Genomic DNA, 25,260 nt, shown 5'->3' with positions numbered 1-25,260 from the left:
AGCATCCATAATTTGTGTTTGTTGGATCGATGATGCTTATCAATGAGTCAAAAACTTGAGTTGTATGTTAACCAAGGGACTATTTTAATTTATAATTAAGTAATGATACGAATGAACGAATGCTATAACAGTTAATATCAGTCAATATTATAATAAATTATCAAATAATCTAATGTAAAATTATTAAAAAATGAGTTTTTTTTTTCAGTTTAGATTTCAAATATTTTTTAAACTAAGTTTTAAATATGTTTATTTTTTAAAATTTTAGATTTTTTTTTCTTATGTTAAATGTTAACTGTAATATTGAAGGTATAATAATATTAATTTTTAAGAATTTTTTTTTATGATTTGTGTTCGTTCTCTAGGAATTTTGGATTTATGTCACACATATAAAGTGTTCATGGACTAACCCATAATTTAGCCAAATCTAAAATGAATAAAGCTTAATCAATAAGTATAAGGCAGACCGTCACCTATCAGACCTCACAGAGGTCGAATACAACGACATGAATTCAGCCTTACTTATCTAATAAGTAACTAACTCCTAAGATATTTCCTATTAAATTAGAAGGGAGATCTCAACAATCTCCCTAACAAAGGAGAACGGTCATCCACCATCTAAGGTGGAACTACTCTAAAAGGTAGTTATCTATTCTACTATAAATACACTACTGACGACCTCAGGTATATTTAGAATCCAATCTACTAAAACCTTGTCTAAAGGCTTTGCTAACTTAAGCATCAGAGTCTCTTGTAGGTACCACCCCCACCTCCTCATGAGAAACTCGGACGACAACTCCTCGGCACCAGTACAAATTAGATGCTGCCTCAAAAGGAGTCTGGAGCTCACATTCACGCCCAAATCACTGTTTTAGGTAACCCCTCGAAACATTGGCGCCATTGCCAGGGACCTGGAGCTCAACCTTTGATACTGTCAAATCATCAACATCACATAGGAGAACAACATCCAACTCCGGATATATAAAAAAAAGTGGTGCTCCACTTTGAAGATTCCTGCATCCATGGTAATAGTGTCGATTTATTCACTAGGACAGAAAAATTAACCACAGATACCCACTCATGATAATAAGCAGTTGCATGTTCCAAATACACAGATTTTATGAAAAAAAATATATAAATAAAGTAAATGTCCCATATTGGTCAATAACTAAAATGAAAAACATTATTGGTAAAAGTAATGAAATCTTTCTTTCCAACTTAAGTTCATGCTAGGGAAAGCAGTATCAGCCAATTTAAATGCAACCCATTAGGTTTACTATAGGTGACAAAAAACCATGAAAATAGAGGTTGAATATAGTTTCTATGGATATCAGAAACCTTGTAAAAACTTCTCCCAATGACAGACGATATCAAATGATGATGATGATTTTGCATCTACAGTTAAATTGGGTTAAGTTCACCATCGTCAAAGAAAAGAAGAGGGAATAACGAAATGCTCCATCGGAAGCCCATCCCTCTCTTTGTCTGCAGTGACAATCCCCACCACAATCTCGCTATTGATAGCATTGATGAAGTCGACCCTGACCTCAACCTTGTAAGAGGCTGCAGCGGTGCTCTTCTCCACGACAAGATGTGGAGGCCGCCTCTGGCTACTTCTTGGTGGTAATCAACAACACGAAGCTTGTGTCAAGCGCCAGTGGTAGTAGCCTCGCGATGCTGGTTGAGACGGTACAGTTCTACTAGAAGAACAATCTGGTTTGGCTTAAAAAATTGTTAAGAAGGTTGCAATGCTAAGCTGAGATTATATGAGAGTCCCAAATTAAAGTAGTGAACAACACTAGGAATCCTCAGGGCACATCTTTTGTTAGTTGCTCACAAATTGTATCACTGCCAATGAATATGAAAAAAATTCTGTCGTAGAATTTTGATGCTGTTTGCACACCAATGACTGATGACATTCAGGAAGAAAGCAGACCACAACTAAAACAAAAGAGACGAAAGCATCGTCCTAAGGTCATTGTAGAAAGCAAATCAAAACAAACTTCAAAGCCAATTGAAGAAAAGAATGTTCAACTAAAAGAAAACTCAATTGGCAAGAGAAAATATGTGAGAAGGAAAGAAGTAAATAAGACCCCTACTACTCTAGCAAAAAAAAATAACTAGTCTGATTAAAGACTTAAAGGCAAAATCTACAAAAAGTCCTATTGAAGAACTTTGTTTGATAGATTTGCTGGAACAAAAAATACAATCGCACAACCAAATAGGTATAGTGAAAATGGAGACAACATAAATGTAGGTCTTCCTTATGGTATAGTCACTTCCATGAAGGAAGCATCAAAGTCATTACTAAAAGAGACATAAGTCCCAAGGCAACGAGAAAAAACAAAAATAAAAGGAAGACAAGAGTTCTGACCGATCTCGAAGGTATCACCCCTACACTCCATTACGTGTTTTTCTAGTGAGTATATACAGAAAAATATGCCATACAAAAGATACCTCCTTCTCTACCAATCCAAAGCAATAATGAAGAAAGTCGGACAGATTACTATACATTGCTATAATAACGCTGGACCGCAAAAGAAGATAAAAGTGCAAATATAGAAAAAGATCACTAATAGTCTATAAGCACTTTGGATTGGCGTGTCCACATTATGACAAGAGGACTTGCAGAAGACAGAACAATTAAAGTCTCCTCAGGAAAAAGTGAAGACGACTTGTTATCCGACTTGACATAAGTATTCCAAACTATAAGGCTGCATGGGATGAGGCTAAATCCCACAAAGTGCACCTTCGCTATAGAAGCAGAAAAATTTTTGGGGTTCATGCTCACCCAAAGGGCGCATTGAAGCTAACCCGACCTGCTTGAAAGGAGGCACGACTTCACATGGACTCAAGAATGTGAACAAGTCTTCTAAGAATTCGTAAAATTCTTGCCTCAGCCTCCAATTCTTACATACATAAAAGGAGAAGAGCTTGTTCTATATTTAGCTGTGGCCGACAAAGCAATAGCCTCTATACTATTTAAAGAAGAAGACATCGGGTGAAAGCTTGCCTACTTTACTAATAAGTTACCACAAGGAACTGAGCTCAATTATTAGAGATTGAGCAAGTTGCATATACTTTGGTTTTAGCATCTCGGAGATTGTGATCCCACTCTCAAGCTCACACCATCAAAGCCCGACCTAACCAGACCATGAAGTATATCCTCTAAAAAATGGACATTGCAGGGCAAATGATGCTACGGTAGGCTGTGGAGCTGTCCGAATTTGATTTGAAGTATAAAGTTCAGATGGTCATCAAGTTGCAATACTTGGCCGACTTCCTTCCGAAATATACCGAGGAGAAAAAAGTGAGCTCCACGACTGAAAGATGGATCATCAAACAAAGCTGGTAGTAGGGCAGGGATCATCCTCAAGAATGAAGAAGTAAAGGCCATGTGTATAAGCCGAGACCAGAATGGCAGAGCTGATGCCTTCTCCAAGCTAGCTCGTACAAAGCCTGGGACAATAATAAAATCCTAATCCAAAAAACACTACAGTCACCTTCAATTTCAAAAGAAGTCAAAGATACGGACATCCTTACACAATCTAGGGATGGATAATTTCAAGCGTTGAATAAATCAAGTTCGACATCCTTCCTCAAGAATAAAGAGAGGTAAGGAGATTAATGAAAACTCAGTACTACACCTTAGTTTGTAATATTCTCTATAAAAGAGGGAGCTCAACACCTCTATCAAAGTACATCCCGACTTCGAATACAAGAGGTTCTAGATGAAACCCACAGTAAAATATGTGGAATTCATCTGGGGACAGGTCACTGGTAAAAAGGTGTTACGAGCTGACTTCTATTGACCGACCTTTTAGAGCTCACACAAATGCTATAAGCATATGAAACAACTCAAACTACCACTAATGAATCTCCCTTTTGACATACATACGGCACAAAAGCCATGATTTCCACCGACATAAATAAATAAAAACCAAGGGCAACATTCTGCAATGAAGTTAGAGTACAAAAGAAGAACTCGATCTCCTTCCAGAAATCTGAGAGCAAAATCAGATAAGAAAAGAGATTTTGAGACAAAGGATGGCTACAAGGTACGACAAGATTCGCCACAAAAGACCTCATCCTGATAAAAAATAATATCGGGCTACAGAGGTCGGGCAAAGGAAAGCTGACAGCAAGCTAGATAGGATCCTACAAAATTACTGAAGTCTTAGGAAAAGACTACTACAAAGTGTCTGACCTCAAGGGTGAAGAACTGCCTAGGTCGCAACACGCCTCCAACATAAGAAGATACTACAATTTCTTATGAAAATTGATTTTCTACAATTAAGACACACCAATTTAAGCTTGATAAAGCACAAAAATCATTGCCCGACGAGGTCCAAATTGGTGTAAGAAGTTATATACGCGAATTGGAAAAAAGCACCTCAAAAAGGCTCGAGCCAAAAGGGTTGAAAGAGTTATTCTTAGAACAAGTCGCAAAAGTAATTTAACTAAAAATGACCCTCAAGACATAAATACGATTTATCAACTCAACCCGCACGAGTAACAAATAAGTTGTACTAAATTTCAAGCCCACGAGCTCATCTCTACAAGTTCAAAAAATAAACGACCTACTGTAAAAACAAGTCGTATAAAATGGAACTTCACAAAAACAAGTTGTCAAAAAAAAACTTGTTCTAGCATTCACAAAAATATGAGGACAACTTGGTTTAAACGAGTTGTGCCAATCAACCATATTTTCAATAAACTTATGTCAAGCACAAGTCATGTCAACAAGAAAACAAAGCTTCAAAAGTGATTATATCAAAACAAATCATTAAAACAAAGCATTAAAAAGTAATTTGTATCAAAATGAATTACTAAAGCAAAATTAAAACAACTCGATATAAAATGAGTTGTAAAAAATAAAAAGGGTAAAAATAAAATGACAAGAAAATAATCCTTCAACCAAATGAATCGTACAGAAACAAGTTGGAAAGGAATGAAATGATGGTAAAAGCATTTCAAACAAAATCAAAACGTAAAAGTAATCCTCCAATCAAAACAGCTCAGGTAACAACGATCTGTATCATACACAAGGATATAACCTTGTAAAACTGGGAAGGGGAGGGAATAAACATATAATCCCTTCGACAAAGTGCAAAAATCACGAGCCTACCTTTTTAATGGTCACTCGGATAGAGCGACGAGGTTTAAATTGGTGTTCAATGGTTATAATACGAATTGATGATTTAAAACAACTCAAGCTCATGAGTTGCACGAAATCGAGTAAAAAATAACCATATGATCTAAACAATTTGTATTGAAACAAATCGTGTATAAAACAACTTGATATATAATGAGATGTGCTTCAGAAAAGTGACTTGTATAAAAATAAGTCATCTATAAAAAACTCGAAATGAATGAGTTGAACAAATCATTGAAAGGCTTCATTCAATAATCCGATCTGCTTGATTACTCGAGTCCGAAGTCATAAAGCTTGATCTTGAGCAAGGGCATAATGGATCAAGCAATGAAGTTCAATAGCTATAAAGAGGATTTGATACTTTAAAAGGACTCAAAGTAAACATGTTGTACTCAAAATAGGTTGTGAAGTCCTAAAAATAGCTTGAATTTAAACGAGTTGTATAAAATTAGATCAAGAAATAGCCATATTTTAATTAAACGGTTTGAAATGAAACAAATTGTAAAACCTTAAAACTACTCGCATCGAACGAGCTAGACGAGGTTATACTCAGAAATAATTACGAGTTTTGAATTAAACGATTTGTATCAAAACAAGTTGTACGAAATTAGAACTATAAGTTTCAAAAATAATTTGTATTGAAACAAGTCATTTAGCCGCAAAACAATTCGAACTAAATGAGTTGCATGAAAACCGATTAAGAAATAATCATGTCTCAAAATAAGCGATTTGTATAAAAAACAAAGTCGTGCAACAAATCTACAATCTGCAAAATAACTCGGTATAAAATAAGTTATACGAAATCAGAATAAGATTAAGAAATAGGATTTGTATTAAAACAAGTCATGCATCCTCAAAACAACTCGAACTAAACGAGTTGTATGAAACTAAGACAAGAAATATTCTCTGATTATGCAAGATGTGCTAAAACCAATCATACAGAGTCTACAAACCTTAGATAACTCAGAAAGTACGAGTTGTGCAAATCAGTTCATGAAAAATGACTTGGCCAAATACAAGTCGTATAAAGAAAGCAAGTCGTACATAGCATCAAAACGGCTTGTAATATCATGTCACCAAACGACAATTTTAAGAAAGTAACAACTACATTACAACAAAATGATAGTGCACGGAAAAAGGATACAAATGGTTATAGAGTAACATTACGAAAATGTTACATCATTGGAATCATGTTGAGTTGACTGACCTCTTTGACTTCAAACCTCAAAACTACTAAACAACTTCTTCACAACTCAACATTTCGACTTGGTCATCTAATTGCTCGAGCTCGACTTCATAAAGCTCGACCTCGAGCATGGACACTGTTCATGCACTGGCCAATAATTTAGCCAGACCCAAAATAATGAATAAAATTCAATCAATGGGTATTAGTCGGACCGACACCTACCCCGACCTCATAGAGGTCGAACACAGTGACATGAGTTCAGCCCTACTTATCTAATAAGTAACTAACTCCTAAGATATCTTCTATTAATCTAGACGGGAGATTTCAACAATCTCACTAACAAAAGGAAACGGTCATCCACCATCTAAGGTGGAACTACTCTAAAAGATGGTTATCTATTCTACTATAAATACACTTATACTGTCAGATATATTCAAAATCCAATCTACTAAAAACCTTTTAAAAGCCTTTGTTAATTTAAGTATCGGAATCTCTTGCAAGTACTACCTCTATCTCCTCACAAAAAATTCGGACGACAACTCCTCAGCACCAACACAAGTCAGACACTATCTTAAAAGAAGTTTAGATCTTATATTCAAACCAAAATTCCCATTTCAGGTAACATTCGAAAGATATAGTAATTGAAGTTTAAAATTTTTAACATTTCTTATAAAGTCTATAATATTTCATATGGGTACATGCACCTAATTAATTAAATGATACAGAGGATGATAATTTTATAGGAAAATGTAGTACAATTTTATTTTGTCATTAGTTTCATAAAATTACATCTATCGTAACAGTTTTGCTAAAAGAAAAATACCTATTTGTCAATAAACGACCAAAAAAAGAAAAAAAAAAACATTTGACACATGCAATGAATCATAACTGTAGATATAAAAGTTCAGAAACTACACATTAAAAATTAAAAATTCTATATTAACTAGTTATTAGCTTTTTCATTTATTATTGTTCTCTCATAACTTATCTCTATCTTAAACGGTTACATTCATTAACGCGATGCAATGAAATAAAATATCAATTCCATAAACCTCAATACTCGTCTCACACTTATAGATTCATATGTTGCTACTTGTTAGATGGCATAATATTAATTTAAGATAAAATTAAATAAGATACTAGTAATAATTTGTTGAATGAGAAAAAGACGCGTCAAAGATGCAATAAATGATCATGTCTGTGAACACGGAAAATGGATAATATGGCTGGCTCCACCCTTAACGAATAATAACAATAATAATTAATAACCATAAGAGAATGAAGCTTCCTTTGTGCTTCCACCAATCATATCTCATTCTTATAAATCTACGTACCTAGCAAGTACTCAACATCCCACACTACAAAAATCTATATATACATATCTATTATATCAACTTTCAAGTCTCATCAGCTCACTGAACAAACTAAACCAAGGTATTATTGTCAATTGTCTAGCTATATCAAGATTTCAATTTTCAAGAACAAGAACAATTATGGAGGTGATTATTAGAAGGAAAAGCCTCAAGTCTCTGGTGACAAAGGTAGTTAAAGGTCTTGCATTCTTGGCCCTAAGTAAAAGGGCTTATCCCATAAGTGACATCGACGACGACGGCGACGAAGAAATAGTAACATCGGTGCCGGAAGGGCATTTTGCGGTTATAGCAATGGAGGGTGGTGATGAAGAAGAGAAGAAGAGGTTCATGATTGAATTGGATTATTTGACGGATCCGGCGTTCTTGAAGCTTCTGGAGATGGCTAAGGAAGAATATGGATTTCAACACAAAGGTGCTCTTGCTCTTCCATGCACCCCTCAGCAACTTCGCAACATTTTACATAATCATCAATTGTAACACTTTACTTTTGTCACAGTTCATAAACATTAATCTACTTATATGTATACATACAATACACACAAAGTTACACATTAATTCCTAGTTGATTAAACACCTCACCATTTCTGTTTTTGCATATTGGTGGACATCTGAAAAGGAATAGTTCTATTTCTATTTCATATATATACAGTTCTATTGGCAATGCCTTTCTTTTATTTTATTTTTTTTTGCTTTTTTTTTTGGTTGAAATTAATATTGTACCGATGATTAGTGTCATTCGTCAACATGACAGATTTTCCAGAAATATTATTGAAGGAAAAGGGACTAAAATTGTAATTAGTGTTAAACTACGTATTATTAATACAATATAGTATATATTATTCGAGTACTTAATTGATGTAACCGAAATGATAGATGATTCAAGCTAAGTAACTATCGAAAAATCAACTTAGATTAATTAAGTCGTTTACTTAAATAAGTAATATTCAGTTTCAAATTTTATTTTATTCCAGTATAGACTCTTAAATAGAGTTTAAATTTGTGACAAATTAGCATGTGACTTAATATGTTAAAAGATATAAAAAAAATTATATATAATGTGTGTGTGCAATTTTTAGTTTTTTTATCAGTCTTTTTTTAAAGACATTAGTAATATTTTATTCAATAGAAAAACAAAAACAATGTCCAAAAGTCAGGACAAAAATATAAAAAAATGGAGGACTCCCAAACATTCGCTAACAATAGGCGAAATTGTAAAAAAGACAAAACATAGAAAAAAATTATGGATAAAATTTAGGGTACTGTTGTAGATCTCGAATCAATGAGTTCCTGGTTCACCTTAATCGTTGCTGCTAGCACTTTCCCTCTAGAGACTCTTGGACGTACTCAAAGATTTGCTAGTACCTCTTCTTTTAAATATTCCAAATTGTAACCAAAATCAAATGAGCTATGTTGAGGCTCGTTCCTTGTTGACCAGCTTGCAGTACCGAATCCCTCCACCAATTAAAGAAGCAGAAATAATTAGGATTTAGGATGAGATAAGGCAAAGAACTCTTTTTCCACTAAATTAGCATCCCAGCAGAAGAACAGGTAGTGCATGAATGATTCTGGTACTGAATTGTAGATTGAGTAAGCCATCAGAGCGGATGGGAATTGCTGGTGGACAAGGAGTAGAGCAAAAAACTTACCATAAAGGATTTTTCATGCGAAGAGTAAAATCTTATAGGGGATTGTCAACTTCCACAAATAGTTCCAAACAGGTCTCTGTTGCATGAAGTTTGGACATAACTCAATATAGAAGCATGGTGTAATTAGTAAACAATCCTATATCGTGATACAACATCACCATATGTTTTTGTCATGTTCATCACCCATCGAATTGAGTCTTCACCTTTTTCTAGAGTAATTGAGAGGATTTTTAGAGCAATTTCAAAAGGAAAATGATTTGAAATAATTAATGATTAGTTTTCCTGTTTGTTTGCCAAAAATAAGTCTTTCACATCATGCATAATAAATGGTGGCTATCTAGTTGCATTGCTGCAGATGGTGGAACAATGCAAGGGTAAGGAGAGAGGAGTCAAGGTTCACTAAAATTTTGGATTTTACCAAAACAAACTTTCCAGCTGATATCTTTTCGCAACTCGCCTCCCTTCTAGAATACTTTGCGAACTCCAAAAAGGTAAAGTTCCTACTTCTACTATAAGAATAGAATTAAATCAAAAGTATTAACCTTTAATAATTCTAGATATAAGAGAGTTAGTTTGAGTCACAATTTTCTAGCACTGTTTACCAATTAGAGCCAAACTTTGAGCATAAAAGTCTTTAAATCCAGGACTGTCTTTTTTCTTAGGCCTAGTTATCTTATCTAGTAAATTCGCACCATGCGTCTTTTGAAATATTTTGCCCCTATCAGAACTGAGTTAGAATACTATAAATTTTATTAAGCAAGTTGTTCAGAAGTTTAAAACAAGATAGATTGTATATTGGTATGTCTTTACCAACTGCCCAAAATAAAACCTATCTTCTCTCCATTAGATAACAAGTACCTTTTTCACCCTTGTATTTTCTTGAAGACCTTATCTTTGATTGAATTGAAAATTTTTTGTTTAGAGAGGTTGACAATGGAAGGTAGACTCAAATATTTATCCTGCGCACTTATGTGAGAAATATTTATTTGAGCAGCTCGGGAGGTTCTAATCAGACATGGAATGTTGTTATTGAATAATAGAGCTGACTTATTAAGATTATTAACTCTTTGGCAACTGAAACTATCATGGGACTCCAACAACTTTAGAATAGAAGAACAACTATCTTCTAAGATTTTATAGAATAGAACAGAATCATCTATGAAAAGCAAGTGATTTATAATCAGGCATCTTCTATTAATTTGAATTCCTTGAAAGAGATTGTTATGCTCTACTTTGTGTAGTAAGAAAGAAAGGCCTTCTTCACAAAATAAAAAAAAAAAAGAAAAAGGGATAGAGGATCATCCTGACGGGTGCCTTTATTTGATTTTAAAAAAATCATAGCATTGTCCTTCCAAAATATCAAAGTAAGAAATAATGGTTATTAATTTATGAATCAAGTCAATGAATCTTGAGTCAAAACCCAACTTTTCCAAAACAAATCATAGAAAATGTCACCCCATCCTATCACATACTTTACTCATATCAAACTTGAGTGCCATTTCATATTCCAAACCTCTCTTATTTTGTTGAAGATAGTGTAATATATTCATGTGTTATAAGAATGCTGTTAAAAATAAGTCTACCTTTGAAGAATGTGCTCTGCATAGGACCAATCACATTGTTCATGCAATCTTGAAGTCTACAAACCAGCTCCTTTGATATGATTTGGTATATAATAGAGAACAAAGTGATGGGTCTTACCTATGTTATATTACTCGCATTTAGAACCTTTGGCACTAGGCGGATATTAGTAAAATTAAAGCTTTTTAGAATTCTATTTTCAGAAAAAAAAAGTTATGACTACCCGAAACATGTATTCTCCCACTATATCTCAGTAAAATTGGAAGAATTTAGTCGTCATACCATCTTCTCCCGGAGCACTCTGAGGGTGAATACTAAAAGTAACTTTCTTTTAACCTCATCCAGAGAAATAGGTCTCCTAAGCCTACGCTTCATGTTTGCTATAACTTCAGACTGGGAGTCTATGAAAAAAGGCTTAGGATCCACCTGATTGGAAGAAATGAAATTGTCTTTAAAGTAGTCCTCAACCACATTAGCCATATCTATAATGACCCAATTTCTGGCAGGTCCGGATTACTGCCAGTCGTCAGGTGTTACTTCCCAGTAGCCGTATATACTCTAGACGTGGTAATATTTACTACATATGAGCCTTTCGTACTAATGGAATTGCGTATGTTAGCTTATTTTTATCATATGTCTTTCTTAACAAACCTCTTAGCAAAACCATAAACATCTTCAGAGATATACAATGAAAAATAAACACCAATTTAACAGCAAAATTAAAATAGCAACAAGATTACAGAAAAGCTTGCATACTGATGAGCGGATATTTTATACGCTTTTTGGGGATAATTTCATATAGATTTTAGCATGTTTTAATTAGTTTTTAATAGAATTTTATTAGTTTTTAAACAAAAATCACATTTCTGGACTTTACTTTGAGTTTGTGTGTTTTTCTATGATTTCAGGTATTTTCTGGCTGAAATTGAGGGAGCTGAGCAAAAATCTGATTTAGGCTGAAAAAGGACTGCTGATACTGTTGGATTCTGACCTCCCTGCACTCGGAATGGATTTTTTTGGAGCTACAGGAGTCCAATTGGCACGCTCTCAATTGGGTTGGAAAGTAGATATCCAGGGCTTTCCAGTAATATATAATAGTCCATACTTTGCGCGAAGATAGACGACGTAAACTGGCGTTCAATGCCAGTTCCATGTTGCAGTCTGGCGTCCAGCGCCAGAAACAGGTTACAAGTTGGAGTTCAACGCCAAAAACACGTTACAACATGGCGTTCAACTCCAGAAAACAGCCCAGGCACGTGAGAAGCTTAAGTCTCAGCCCCAGCACACACCAAGTAGGCCCCAGAAGTGGATTTCTGCACCAATTATCTTAGTTTACTCATTTTCTGTAAACCTAGGTTACTAGTTTAGTATTTAAACAACTTTTAGAGACTTATTTTGAATCTCATGACATTTTTATATCTAAATTTTATACTCTTTGACGACATGAGTCTCTAAACCCCATTGTTGGGGGTGAGGAGCTCTGCAGCATCCCGATGAATTAATGCAATTCTTTCTGTTTTCCATTCAAACACACTTGTTCCTATCTAAGATATTCATTCGTGCTTCACTATGAAGAAGGTGATGATTTGTGACACTCATCACCTTCCTCAACCTATGAACGTGTGCCTGACAACCACCTCCGTTCTACATTAGATTGAATGAGTATCTCTTAGATTCCTTAATCAGAATCTTCGTGGTATAAGCTAGAATTGATGGCGGCATTCATGAGAATCCGGAAAGTCTAAACCTTGTCTGTGGTATTCCGAGTAGGATTCAAGGATTGGATGGCTGTGACGAGTTTCAAACTCGCGATTGTTGGGCGTGATGACAAACGCAAAAGAATCAACGGATTCTATTCCAGCATGATCGAGAACCAACAGATGATTAGTCGTGCTGTGACAGAGCATTTGGATCATTTTCACTGAGAGGATGGGAAGTAGCCATTGACAACGGTGACACCCTACATACAGCTTGCTATTGAAGGAGCCTTGCGTGTGGGAAGAGGGATACAAGAGGAAAGCTTAAATAAGAAGGACAAAACATCTCCAAAACTCCAACATATTCTCCATTATTGCATAACAAGTAATTATTTCACGCTCTTTTATTTTTCTAATAATTCAAACTGATAATTATAATTGATATCCTGACTAAGAATAATAAAATAAACATAGCTTGCTTCAAACCAATAATCTCCGTGGGATCGACCCTTACTCACGTAAGGTATTACTTGGACAACCCAGTGCACTTGCTGGTTAGTGGTACGAAATCATAAGAAATCTTGATTTTGATATTGGGATTACAATTTCGTGCACAAAGTTTTTGGCGCCGTTGCTGGGGATTGTTTGAGTTTGAACAACTAAAGGTTTATTTTGTTGCTTAGATTAGGAATAATTTATTTTTGTTGCTATAGAATCATTAAATTCTGAGTCCTTTATTCCCTTTTCAAAAATTTTTTAAAAATATTATTCTTCTTTATCAATTTTTAATTTTTTTTCGTGAGTTTATTATCTTGTTCTAAGTTTGGTGTCAATTGCATATTTTATATTTTCCTTTTAAATTTTTGAATTTGTGTTCTTTGATCTTTAAGCTGTTCTTGTTTATTTTTCTTGTTTGATTTTTAGTTTTTCTTGTTCTTTTCCAAAGCATTAGTCTTCCAAAAGGAATAATATAAATATACCTCTTCAAAAAAAAAAAGTGTTACCTTTACTGCCCAATTGGCTAGAGCGTTGGTCTATGTTCTTGGTAATTGGGTATCTTCTTTTTAAAATCTTTTTTAAAAATAATTTTTCTTTGATTAATTCTTGTGCCAAACTTTAAGTTTGGTGTTTTCTTGTTAATCTTTTTTATAATTTTCAAAAATTTTATTGAAGTTTTCTAAAAATTTTAAGTTTGGTGTTCTTTCTTTTGTTCTTGTTGTTCTTGTGAATCTTCAAAGTGTTCTTGAGTCTTCTTTATGTTTTGATCTTAAAATTTTTAAGTTTGGTGTTCCTTGGTGTTTTCCCTCCAAAATTTTCGAAAACAAGGAGCATTAGATCTAAAAATTTTAAGTCTTGTGTCTTTTGTGTGTTTTTCTCTTTCATCATAAAATTCAAAATTCAAAAAAAATATCTTTTCTAACTATTTTTAAGCTACTTTTTCGAAATTTTTTTTATAAAAATTCAGATTTCAATTTCAAAATTTTTCAAATCTTATCCTTTTAAGATTTAAAAAAAATATTATTATATCTTTTTTGAAAATATCCTAACCATTTTCTCTCTCCTCACTTTTTTGAAAATCTTCATAAAATATTTTCAAATTCTTATTAATTTTTTAATTTTAATTTTCTTATTTTATCTTATTTTTATTTTGGTTATTATTTTATTTTATTTTATTTCAAAAATCATTTTTTTATTTTTTTATTTATTTATAAACTAAAAATTTAAATCCACATTACCCCCTTTACTCCAACATGGACATAAGTGGAAATGAACAGTCCAGAAGGACTCTGGGGTCATATGCTAACCCCACTTCTGCTTCGTATAGGAGTAGTATATGTATACCCTCCATTGGAGTTAGTAGTTTTGAGTTGAATTCTCAACTCATTATCATGGTGCAGCAAAGTTGCCAGTATTCCGATCTTCCACAAGAAGAACCTACAGAGTTTCTGGCACAGTTTTTACAAATTGCTGACACAGTACATGATAAGGAGGTAGATCAGGATGTCTACAGGCTATTACTGTTCCCATTTGCTGTAAAAGACCAAGCTAAGAGGTGGTTAAATAACCAACCTAAGGACAGCATAAAGACATGAAAATAGCTATCAGAAAAATTCCTGAATCACTATTTTCCTCCGAAACGGATGACACAGCTAAGGCTGAGCATCCAAGGCTTCAAACAAGGAGATAATGAATCCCTTTATGATGCCTGGGAGAGATGTAGAGAGATGCTAAGAAAATGCCCCTTTGAAATATTTTCAGAGTGGGCGCAGTTAGACATCTTCTATTATGGGCTTATAGAAAGAGCTCAGACTTCTCTAGACCACTCAGCTGGTGGATCTATCCACATGAGAAAGACAATTGAAGAAGCTCAAGAGCTCATTGATACAGTTGCCAGAAATCAGCACCTGTACCTAAGCAGTGAACCTTCCATGAAAGAAGAGGCTAAAACAGTGACTGTTGAACTCAGTCCTGCAGATCAAGCTACCGAATTTAATCAGCAATTAGATTTTCTAACAAAACAGTTAGCTGAATTCAAGGAAATATTACAAGAAACAAGAATGGCTAATATGAATATGAAAGTACAGTTGAAGCAAACAGAACAGCAGTTATCAAAACAGATAACAGAAGAATGCCAAGCAGTTCAATTAAGAAGTGGAAAATCATTAAATACCTCATTTCAAGGTAGCAGAAAGCCAAGAAATGAACAAACGGCTACCCAAAATCCCTCTGAGGACAATCAGAGCCTAGAAAGGAATAATGCTGGCGCTGAATGCCCAAACCATGCTCAGCCCTGGCGTTCAACACCAGAAACAAGCAAGGAATTGGCATTGAACGCCCAAAGGAAGCACAGTTCTGGCGTTCAGACACCAGAAACAGGTGAGGAGTTGGCGTCTAACGCCACTCCAGCTTCCACCCCTGGCATTCAATTGCCAGTGGGAGATCAGACACATACAAGCGCTGATAATAACCCTTCTAAAAAGGCTTCTCAACCTACATCTGTAGACAATAAACCTACAACAACTAAGGTTGAGGAATACAAAGCCAAAATGCCTTATCCTCAGAAACTCTGCCAAGCAGAACAGGATAATCAATTTGCCCGCTTTGCAGACTATCTCGAGACTCTTGAAATAAATATTCCGTTTGCAGAGGCACTTGAGCAAATACCCTCTTATGCTAAGTTCATGAAAGAGATCTTAAGTCATAAGAAGGATTGGAGGGAAACTGAAAAAGTTTACCTCACTGAAGAATGCAGTGCAGTCATTCTGAAAAGCTTACCTGAGAAGCTTAAAGATCCCGGAAGCTTTATGATACCATGCACATTAGAGGGTACTTGTACCAAGCAAGCTCTATGTGATCTTGGGGCAAGTATCAACCTAATACCTGCATCTATTATCACAAAGCTTGGGTTGTATGTCTCCAACTTGCTGATGGCTCCATTAAATACCCATCAGGCGTGATTGAAGACATGATTGTCAAGGTTGGGCCATTTGCGTTTCCCACTGACTTTGTGGTGCTGGTAATGGAGGAGCATAAGAGTGCAACTCTCATTCTGGGAAGGCCTTTCTAGCAACTGGCCGAACCCTCATTGATGTTCAAAAAGGAGAAGTAACCCTGAGAGTCAATGAGGATGAGTTCAAGTTGAATGTTGTCAAAGCCATGCAGTATCCAGACACCCAAAATGACTGCACGAGTGTTGATATTATTGACTCTCTGGTAAAAAAAGTCAATATGGCTGAGAGTCTCGAATCAGAGCTGGAGGATATCTTTAAAGATGTTCAGCCTGATCTGGAGGAATCAGAGAGAATAATAGAACCTCTGAAAATCCCTTAGGAAGAAGAGAAACCTCCTAAACCCGAGCTCAAACCATTACCACCATCCTTGAAATATGCATTTCTGGGAGAAGGTGATACCTTTCCTGTAATCATAAGCTCTATCTTAGAGCCACAGGAAGAGGAAGCACTAATTCAAGTGCTAAAGACACATAAGACAGCTCTTGGGTGGTCCATCAGTGATCTTAAGGGCATTAGCCCAGCCAGATGCATGCACAAGATTTTATTGGAGGGTGACGCTAAGCCAGTGGTTCAACCACAAAGGCGGCTGAATCCAGCCATGAAGGAGGTGGTGCAAAAGGAGGTCACCAAATTACTAGAGGCTGGGATTATTTATCCCATTTCTAATAGCCCCTGGGTAAGCCCTGTCCAAGTGGTCCCTAAGAAAGGCGGCATGACAGTGGTCCATAATTAAAAAAATGAAGTGGTTCCTACAAGAACAGTTATAGGGTGGCGTATGTGTATTGATTACAGAAGGCTCAATACAGCTACCAGAAAGGATCATTTTCCTTTACCATTCATAGACCAGATGCTAGAAAGACTAGCAGGTCATGAATACTACTGCTTCCTGGATGGATATTCAGGTTATAATCAAATTGCAGTAGATCCCCAGGATCAAGAAAAAACAGCATTCACATGTCCATCTGGAGTATTTTCATACAGAAGGATGCCATTTGGTCTGTGCAATGCACCTGCAACCTTTCAAAGCTGCATGCTCTCAATTTTCTCTGATATGGTGGAAAAATTTCTGGAAGTCTTCATGGATGACTTCTCAGTATTTGGAGACTCATTCAACTCCTGTCTTGACCATCTAGCACTTATTCTAAAGAGGTGCCAAGAGACTAACATGGTTTTAAACTGGGAGAAATGTCACTTTAGGGTGACTGAAGGAATTGTCCTTGGACACAAAATTTTGAACAGGGGAATAGAAGTAGATCAAGCTAAGGTAGAGGTAATTGAAAAATTACCACCACCAGCCAATGTTAAGGCAATCAGAAGCTTTCTGGGGCATGCAGGATTCTATAGGAGGTTTATAAAGGATTTTTCAAAAATTGCCAAACCTCTAAGTAATCTGCTAGCTGCTGACACACCATTTATCTTTGATCAGGAGTGTCTGCAGGCATTTGAGACTCTGAAAGCTAAGTTGGTCACAGCACCAGTCATTTCTACACCAGACTGGACATTACCATTTGAATTAATGTGTGATGCCAGTGACCATGCCATTGGTGCAGTGTTGGGACAAAGGCATGACAAGCTGCTGCACATCATTTACTATGCCAGTTGTGTTTTAAATGATGCACAGAAGAATTACACAACCACAGAAAAAGAGTTGCTTGCAGTGGTTTACGCCATTGACAAGTTTAGATCCTATTTAGTAGGATCAAAAGTGATTGTGTACACTGATCATGCTGCTCTTAAATATCTACTCACAAAGCAGGATTCAAAACCCAGACTCATCAGATGGGTGTTGCTTCTGCAAGAGTTTGATATAGAAATAAGAGACAGAAAAGGGATAGAGAACCAAGTAGCAAATCACCTGTCCCGAATAGAACCAGTAGAAGCAGCATCCCTCCCTCTCACTGAGATCTCTGAAACCTTTCCGAATGAGCAACTCTTTGCCATCCAGGAAGTGCCATGGTTTGCAGACATTGCAAACTACAAGGCAGTGAGGTTCATACCCAAAGAGTACAGTAGGTAGCAATCAAAGAAATTGATCACAGATGCAAAGTACTATCTTTGGGATGAACCATATCTCTTCAAGAGATGTGCAGACGGAGTAATCCGTAGATGTGTGCCTAAAGAAGAAGCGCAGAAGATCCTATGGCATTGCCATGGATCACAATATGGAGGACATTTTAGAAGTGAGCGAACAGCCACAAGAGTCCTCCATTGTGGCTTCTACTGGCCTACTCTCTATAAAGATTCCCGAGTGTTTGTACTTAATTGTGACAGTTGCCAAAGATCTGGTAATCTGCCTCACAGTTATGCCATGCCTCAACAAGGGATCTTGGAGATTGAGTTGTTTGATGTATGGGGTATTGACTTCATGGGGCATTTTCCACCATCATACTCAAACACTTATATTTTGGTGGTAGTGGATTATGTATCCAAATGGGTGGAAGCTATTGCTACACCCACTAATGACACTAAGACAGTGTTAAAATTCCTCCAAAAATACATCTTTAACAGATTTGGCACCCCTAGAGTACTAATCAGTGATGGGGACACTCATTTCTGCAATAAACAGCTTTACTCTGCTTTGGTTCGTTATGGAGTTAGCCACAAGGTGGCTACTCCATATCACCCACAGACAAATGGGCAAGCTGAAGTCTCAAATAGAGAACTCAAAAGAATCCTGGAACGGACTGTAATTAACCGTAGAAGGGATTGGGCAAGAAGCTTGGATGATGCTCTGTGGGCATACAGAACAGCATTCAAGACCCCTATAGGGACCTCTCCATACCAGCTTGTGTATGGAAAGGCATGTCACTTGCCAGTGGAACTGGAACTTAAGGCCTACTGGGCAACCAGATTCCTAAACCTTGATGCCAAGTTAGCTGGAGAAAAATGATTGCTCCAGTTAAATGAGCTAGAGGAATTTAGACTCAATGCTTTCAAGAATGCAAAAATTTACAAAGAGAAAGAAAAAAGATGGCATGATAAGAAATTGTCATCCAGAGTCTTTGAGCCAAGGCAGAAAGTTTTGCTATTTAATTCTAGGCTCAGATTATTCCCCGAAAAATTAAAATCCTGGTGGAGAGGACCATATGTGATTACAAGTGTGTCACCATATGGATACGTAGAGCTCCAAGATAATGATTCTAACAAAAAGTTCATTGTTAAAGGACAGAGAATCAAACATTATCTTGAAAGCAATTTTGAGCTAGAATGCTCAAAACTGTGGCTTGATTAAAGCTCAGTAATAGTCCAGCTAAAGACAATAAAGAAGCGCTTACTGGGAGGCAACCCAGTCAGTTACAAAGTTTATTTATTAATTAATTAATTTTTACAGGTATATCTCAGTTATCTTCAAGGTAGAATAGCAATTGCTTGAGTTCACAGAGTTACAGGGGAATTTGGAAGCTCACTGGCATGAAAAAACCAGTAAGAAATATTTTGGGTGTTGAACGCCCAAAAGAAGCATCCACTGGGCGTTTAACGCCAGTAAGGATAGCCATCTGGGCGTTAAACGCCAGAAAGAAGCATCTTCTGGGCGTTGAATGCCAGAAAGAAGCTCCTTCTGGGTGTTTAATGCCAGAATTACAGCGTCCTGGGCGTTCAGAAAAACGCCCAGTGACAAAGGACTTCCTGGCGTTCAAAGCCAGAAAGTAGAAATAGCTGGGTGTTGAACGCCCAGGAGAAGCAGCAATTGGGCGTTAAACGCCCAAAACATGCAGCATTTGGGCGTTTAACGCCAGGATGGTGGGGAGGAGGTAAATTCGTTTTTTCTTTACATTTTTTTATTTTCTACATTTCAATTCATGATTTCTTGCATAAACATGTTACAAATTTTCATCCTTTAAATTTTAATCCTAATTTCTTAAAAACTTTTTTTTCCAAAAATATCAAATGTATCTTAATCCATAAACACAAATCTTTTTCCAATCCAATCCAACTCTTTTTCAAATCCTTTTTAATTTCTTCTCATATCTTTTTCAACTCATCATATCTTTTGAATTTCGAAATTGCCTCTCCCTCTATTCCTCTCCTTTCCTTTCTTTAGCTTGAGGACAAGCAAACCTCTAAGTTTGATGTGATTTGCCATGATCACTGAACTAAAACTCATCAAGATCATTGCACCTAAGGGAACAGGAAGAGCAAGGATGTGACTTGAAGGAACTGAAGCGTCAGAAATTATCTCTTGAAGGATCAAGCACCCCACAGACTAAAGGAACACCCACTTCCCAAAATAAAAGTTGTTGAGTCCTAATCTTTGCCTTAACTCTGTGATAATTGTTCTTATTATGAATTTGCCTTAGAAGTTATATATTAGTAGTAGTAATTAGTATCTCTATTTTGATTTTATCTCCAATTAAGCTATAATTTATTTTTCTCATCATCATCAAACATGAATAAAATAGTAGATTTTTAGAATAAAGAGGCAATATTTTTTTTCGAGTTCTTAATAAGGAAAATTCTAATTATTTATATGTGGTGGCAATACTTTTTGTTTTCTGAATGAATGACTGAACAGTGCATATTTTTGATATTGAATTTTATGAATGTTAAAATTGTTGGCTCCTGAAAAAATGATGAACAAGAGAAATGTTATTGATGATCTGAAAAATCATGAAATTGATTCTTGAAGCAAGAAAAAGCAGTGAAAAACAAGCTGACAAAAGAAAAAAATGAAAAGTCAGTAATTTGAAAAAAAAAAGCAAAAGAGGTAGAAAAAGCCAATAGCCCTTTAAACCAAAAGCCAAAGGTGAAAAGGATCCATGGCTTTGAGCATCAATGGATAGGAGGGCCCAAGGAAATAAATCCAGGCCTAAGCGGCTAAATCAAGCTGTCCCTAACCATGTGCTTGTGGCATGCAGGTCCAAGTGAAAAGCTTGAGACTGAGTGGATAAAGTCGTGATCCAAGGCAAAAGAGTGTGCTTAAGAACTCTGGACACCTCTAATTGGAGACTTTAGCAAAGCTAAGTCACAATCTGAAAAGGTTCACCCAATTATGTGTCTGTGGCATTTATGTATCCGGTGGTAATACTGGAAAACAAAGTGCTTAGGGCTACGGCCAAGACTCATAAAGTATCTATGTTCAAGAATCAACATACTAAACTAAGAGAATCAATAATACTATCTGAATTCTGAGTTCCTATGGATGCCAATCATTCTGAATTTCAAAGGATAAAGTGATATGCCAAAACTGTTCAGAAACAAAAAGCTACTAGCCCCGCTCATCTAAATTAGAATCTGAGCTTCACTTAAAACTCTGAGATATTATTGCTTCTTAATTTCTTTTTATCCTATTTTATTTATCTAGTTGCTTGGGGACAAGCAACAGTTTAAGTTTGGTGTTGTGATGAGCGGATATTTTATACACTTTTTGGGGGTAATTTCATATAGATTTTAGCATGTTTTAATTAGTTTTTAATAGAATTTTATTAGTTTTTAAACAAAAATCACATTTCTGGACTTTACTATGAGTTTGTGTATTTTTCTATGATTTCAGGTATTTTCTGGCTGAAATTGAGGGAGCTGAGCAAAAATCTGATTTTGGCTGAAAAAGGACTGCTGATGTTGTTGGATTCTGACCTCCCTGCACTCAGAGTGGATTTTTTGGAGCTACAGAAGTCTAATTGACGCACTCTTAATTGGGTTGGAAAGTAGACATCCAGGGCTTTCCAGCAATATGTAATAGTTTATACTTTGCGCGAAGATAGACAACGTAAACTGGCATTCAACGCCAGTTCCATGTTGCAGTCTGGCGTCCAGCGCCAGAAACAGGTTACAAGTTGGAGTTCAACGCCAAAAACACGTTACAACCTGGCGTTCAACTCCAGAAACAGCCCAGGCACGTGAGAAGCTTAAGTCTCAGCCCCAGCACACACCAAGTGGGCCCCAGAAGTGGATTTCTGCACCAATTATCTTAGTTTACTTATTTTCTGTAAACCTAGGTTACTAATTTAGTATTTAAATAACTTTTAGAGACTTATTTTGAATCTCATGACATTTTTAGATCTGAAGTTTATACTCTTTGATGGCACTAGTCTCTAAACCCCATTGTTGGGGGTGAGGAGCTTTGCAGCGTCCCGATGAATTAATGCAATTCTTTCTGTTTTCCATTCAAACACGCTTGTTCCTATCTAAGATATTCATTCGCGCTTCACTATGAAGAAGGTGATGATCTGTGACACTCATCACCTTCCTCAACCCATGAACGTGTGCCTGACAACCACCTCCGTTCTACATTAGATTGAATGAGTATCTCTTAGATTCCTTAATCAGAATCTTCGTGGTATAAGCTAGAATTGATGGCGGCATTCATGAGAATTCAGAAAATCTAAACCTTGTCTGTGGTATTCTGAGTAGGATTCAAGGATTGGATAACTGTGACGAGCTTCAAACTCGCGATTGTTAGGCGTGATGACAAACGCAAAAGAATCAACAGATTCTATTCCGGCATGATCGAGAACCAATAGATGATTAGCCGTGTTGTGACAGAGCAATTGGACCATTTTCACTGAGAGGATGGGAAGTAGCCATTGACAACGGTGACACCCTACATACAGCTTGCCATTGAAGGAGCCTTGCGTATGGGAAGAGGAATACAAGAGGAAAGCTTAATTAAGAAGGACAAAGCATCTCCAAAACTCCAACATATTCTCCATTATTGCATAACAAGTAATTATTTCACGCTCTTTTATTTTTCTAATAATTCAAACTGATAATTATAATTGATATCCTGACTAAGAATAATAAAATAAACATAGCTTGCTTCAAACCAATAATCTCCGTGGGATCGACCCTTACTCACATAAGGTATTACTTGGACGACCTAGTGCACTTGCTGGTTAGTGGTACGAAATCATAAGAAATCTTGATTTTGATATTGGGATTACAATTTCATGCACCACATACATATATATGTCTTAAGTTAGTTCATACAAACTTGACACGCTTAGCTATAAATAGATATACATATAAACTTGTATACAACTGACAATTTTTCATATACCTGGTTCATATAAAAAACCCCTAAACTGGTACCCGGACTAACAAAGAAAAGAAAATATCAAGTTCTACCCCTCAAAATTTCTACAAAAGTGAAGGAAAGCAAAGTCTAAGAAATAAAGACCATCTATCCTACTTTCTTTTTATCGTAGAGTGATGGAAGAAAAATGTCAATAACGATTTTTACAAAAAATATCGCGTTGCAAGTATAGTTCTAAACTGATAATTAAACCTCAATCAACGTTTAGATTGTTTGTCATTTAAGCAAACCCAATAAAATTAACCGAAGTATTTAAACTTCGGGTGGTCTCTCAAGAAATTGCAGGGAAGTATATTTATTATTGGTTATGAGATTGTATCTTTTTGGGTTTTGAGTTTAATAAGCAAGGAATGTAAATAACAAGAAAATAACTAACAACTAAGAAAGGTTCTAGCAAGGGTTGAGAATTGAAATTCCTATCCTCATTATCATTGTCAATTATGATGGTAATTACAAATTGCTCTCACTTAGTTAACCTCTAACAATTGAAGGAAAGTCAAGTGAGCAAATCAATCTTGAGTTCACAAGTCCTAATCAAAGACTAGAGTTAGTGAAGCTCAAGCCAACTAGCAACTTTCAATCACCAACCAACAAGGGACTTTGACAATTCAAGAGTCTCTAAATTACTCAATCCAAGTGATAAACCCAAATTTTGTGGTTTATCTTGTGCTTAATTTGGGAGATTTTGTTAACTTATCTCACATTTATTCAATGAAATAGCATAGTTTTGTAATTCTCCCTTAATTTGTGCTTAACTGTAAAAACATATTTTTTAGGCCTTAAAATAGCTAAATTTAATTCACTTTGATTCCATTCGATGCCTTGATGTGTTTGTTGTGTGATTTCAGGTTCATAAGGCAAGTATTGGATGGAAGAAGTGAAGAGAAAAGAATGCAAAGTGGAGAATTCATGAAGAAATGAGCATTTGGAGAATTGAGGGCCACACGCATGCGTCATCCACGCGTACGCGTGAGGAGGGATTTTGGCCAGAACGTGCACGCGTCACCAACGTGCAGGCGTGACGCTGATCACGTGACCTCATTAAAGTGAATTTGCTGGGGGCAATTTTCTGAGCTTCCCAGACCCAAATCCAACTCATTCCTGAGGCTATTTCATGTAGAATTCAAGCTTGGACAAATGGGGAGCAATTAGTTGTAGGGTTAGCATCATGTAGGTTAGTTTCTAGAGAGAGAAGCTCCCTCTTCTCTCTAGAATTAGGGTTCTTAGGCTATTTTGCATCTTAGATCTACGGTTTAATGCTTGTTCTCATCTAGTCTTCCTTATAATTTCTTGTTCTTACATCTTTGTTCTTCCTAGTTTTCTTGTTAATTTCCTTTTATGTCACTTTTATGTTATGAGCACTTTTGTTGGATTTGGATTTCTTTTAATCAATTTGATGTTTGATGTTCTTTTATTGTTGATTTGATTAGTTATTGTTATTCTCTTGCAATTGGTAGTTGTTAGATTTTACATTTCTTGCAATTTTACCATGCTTTCTTTTTGTGCCTTCCAAGTGTTTGACAAAATGCTTGGTTGGATGTTAGAGTAGATTTTTTAGCATTCTTGGCTTGGAAAGAGAAATTAGGTAATCTTGAGTCATTAAGACCCAACTCATGTTGGTGATCTGGAGTTGTTAGTTGATATTATTTCCATTGACTCTAATCTCCTGCTAATTCAATTAGTGAGTTAATTAGGACTTTTGGATTGAGATTAGCTAGTCTTATTTGACTTTCTCCTTATGTGAAGATAACATTATACCTTTTTCCATTGTTGGAGATGACAAAATAAGATAAATTCTTGTTAATTATTGTTATGATTACTGACTAGGATAGAAAGCCTATTTTCCAATCCTTGCCATGAATGTCTCTCTTTATTAATTGCTTCCTTTAATTGTTTGCTTTATTTTCTTGCCACTTATTTCCTTGCTCCCTTTTATCAATCAAACCCCCTTACCCTTTCATATCCAATAATTGATCACTTCATTGCAATTCCTTGTGAGACAACCTGAGGTTTGAATACTTCGGTTAATTTTTCATTGGGATTTGTACTTGTGACAACCAAAACATTAAAATTTGAT

The 25,260-nt window shown here is 35.8% G+C and overlaps 1 protein-coding gene across 1 annotated transcript; it reads left to right on the top strand.

The window, feature by feature from the left end:
• The first annotated feature begins 7,716 nt into the window (after positions 1-7,716).
• On the top strand, positions 7,717-8,356 carry LOC130936721 (auxin-responsive protein SAUR21-like). Its single transcript, XM_057866861.1, has one exon. It carries the CDS (start codon positions 7,835-7,837, stop codon positions 8,189-8,191), a length of 357 nt encoding a protein of 118 aa, XP_057722844.1. The 5' UTR covers positions 7,717-7,834; the 3' UTR covers positions 8,192-8,356.
• The last annotated feature ends 16,904 nt before the right edge of the window (positions 8,357-25,260 follow it).

The sequence above is a fragment of the Arachis stenosperma genome, chromosome 6 (assembly GCF_014773155.1).
Source record: "Arachis stenosperma cultivar V10309 chromosome 6, arast.V10309.gnm1.PFL2, whole genome shotgun sequence".
Classification (NCBI taxonomy): domain Eukaryota; kingdom Viridiplantae; phylum Streptophyta; class Magnoliopsida; order Fabales; family Fabaceae; genus Arachis; species Arachis stenosperma.
This window is presented reverse-complemented; position numbering and strand designations above follow the sequence as displayed.

Bases quoted from the DNA above. Each gene is read 5' to 3' on its own strand.
- LOC130936721 (XM_057866861.1), top strand. From the start codon at position 7,835: ATGGAGGTGATTATTAGAAGGAAAAGCCTCAAGTCTCTGGTGACAAAG.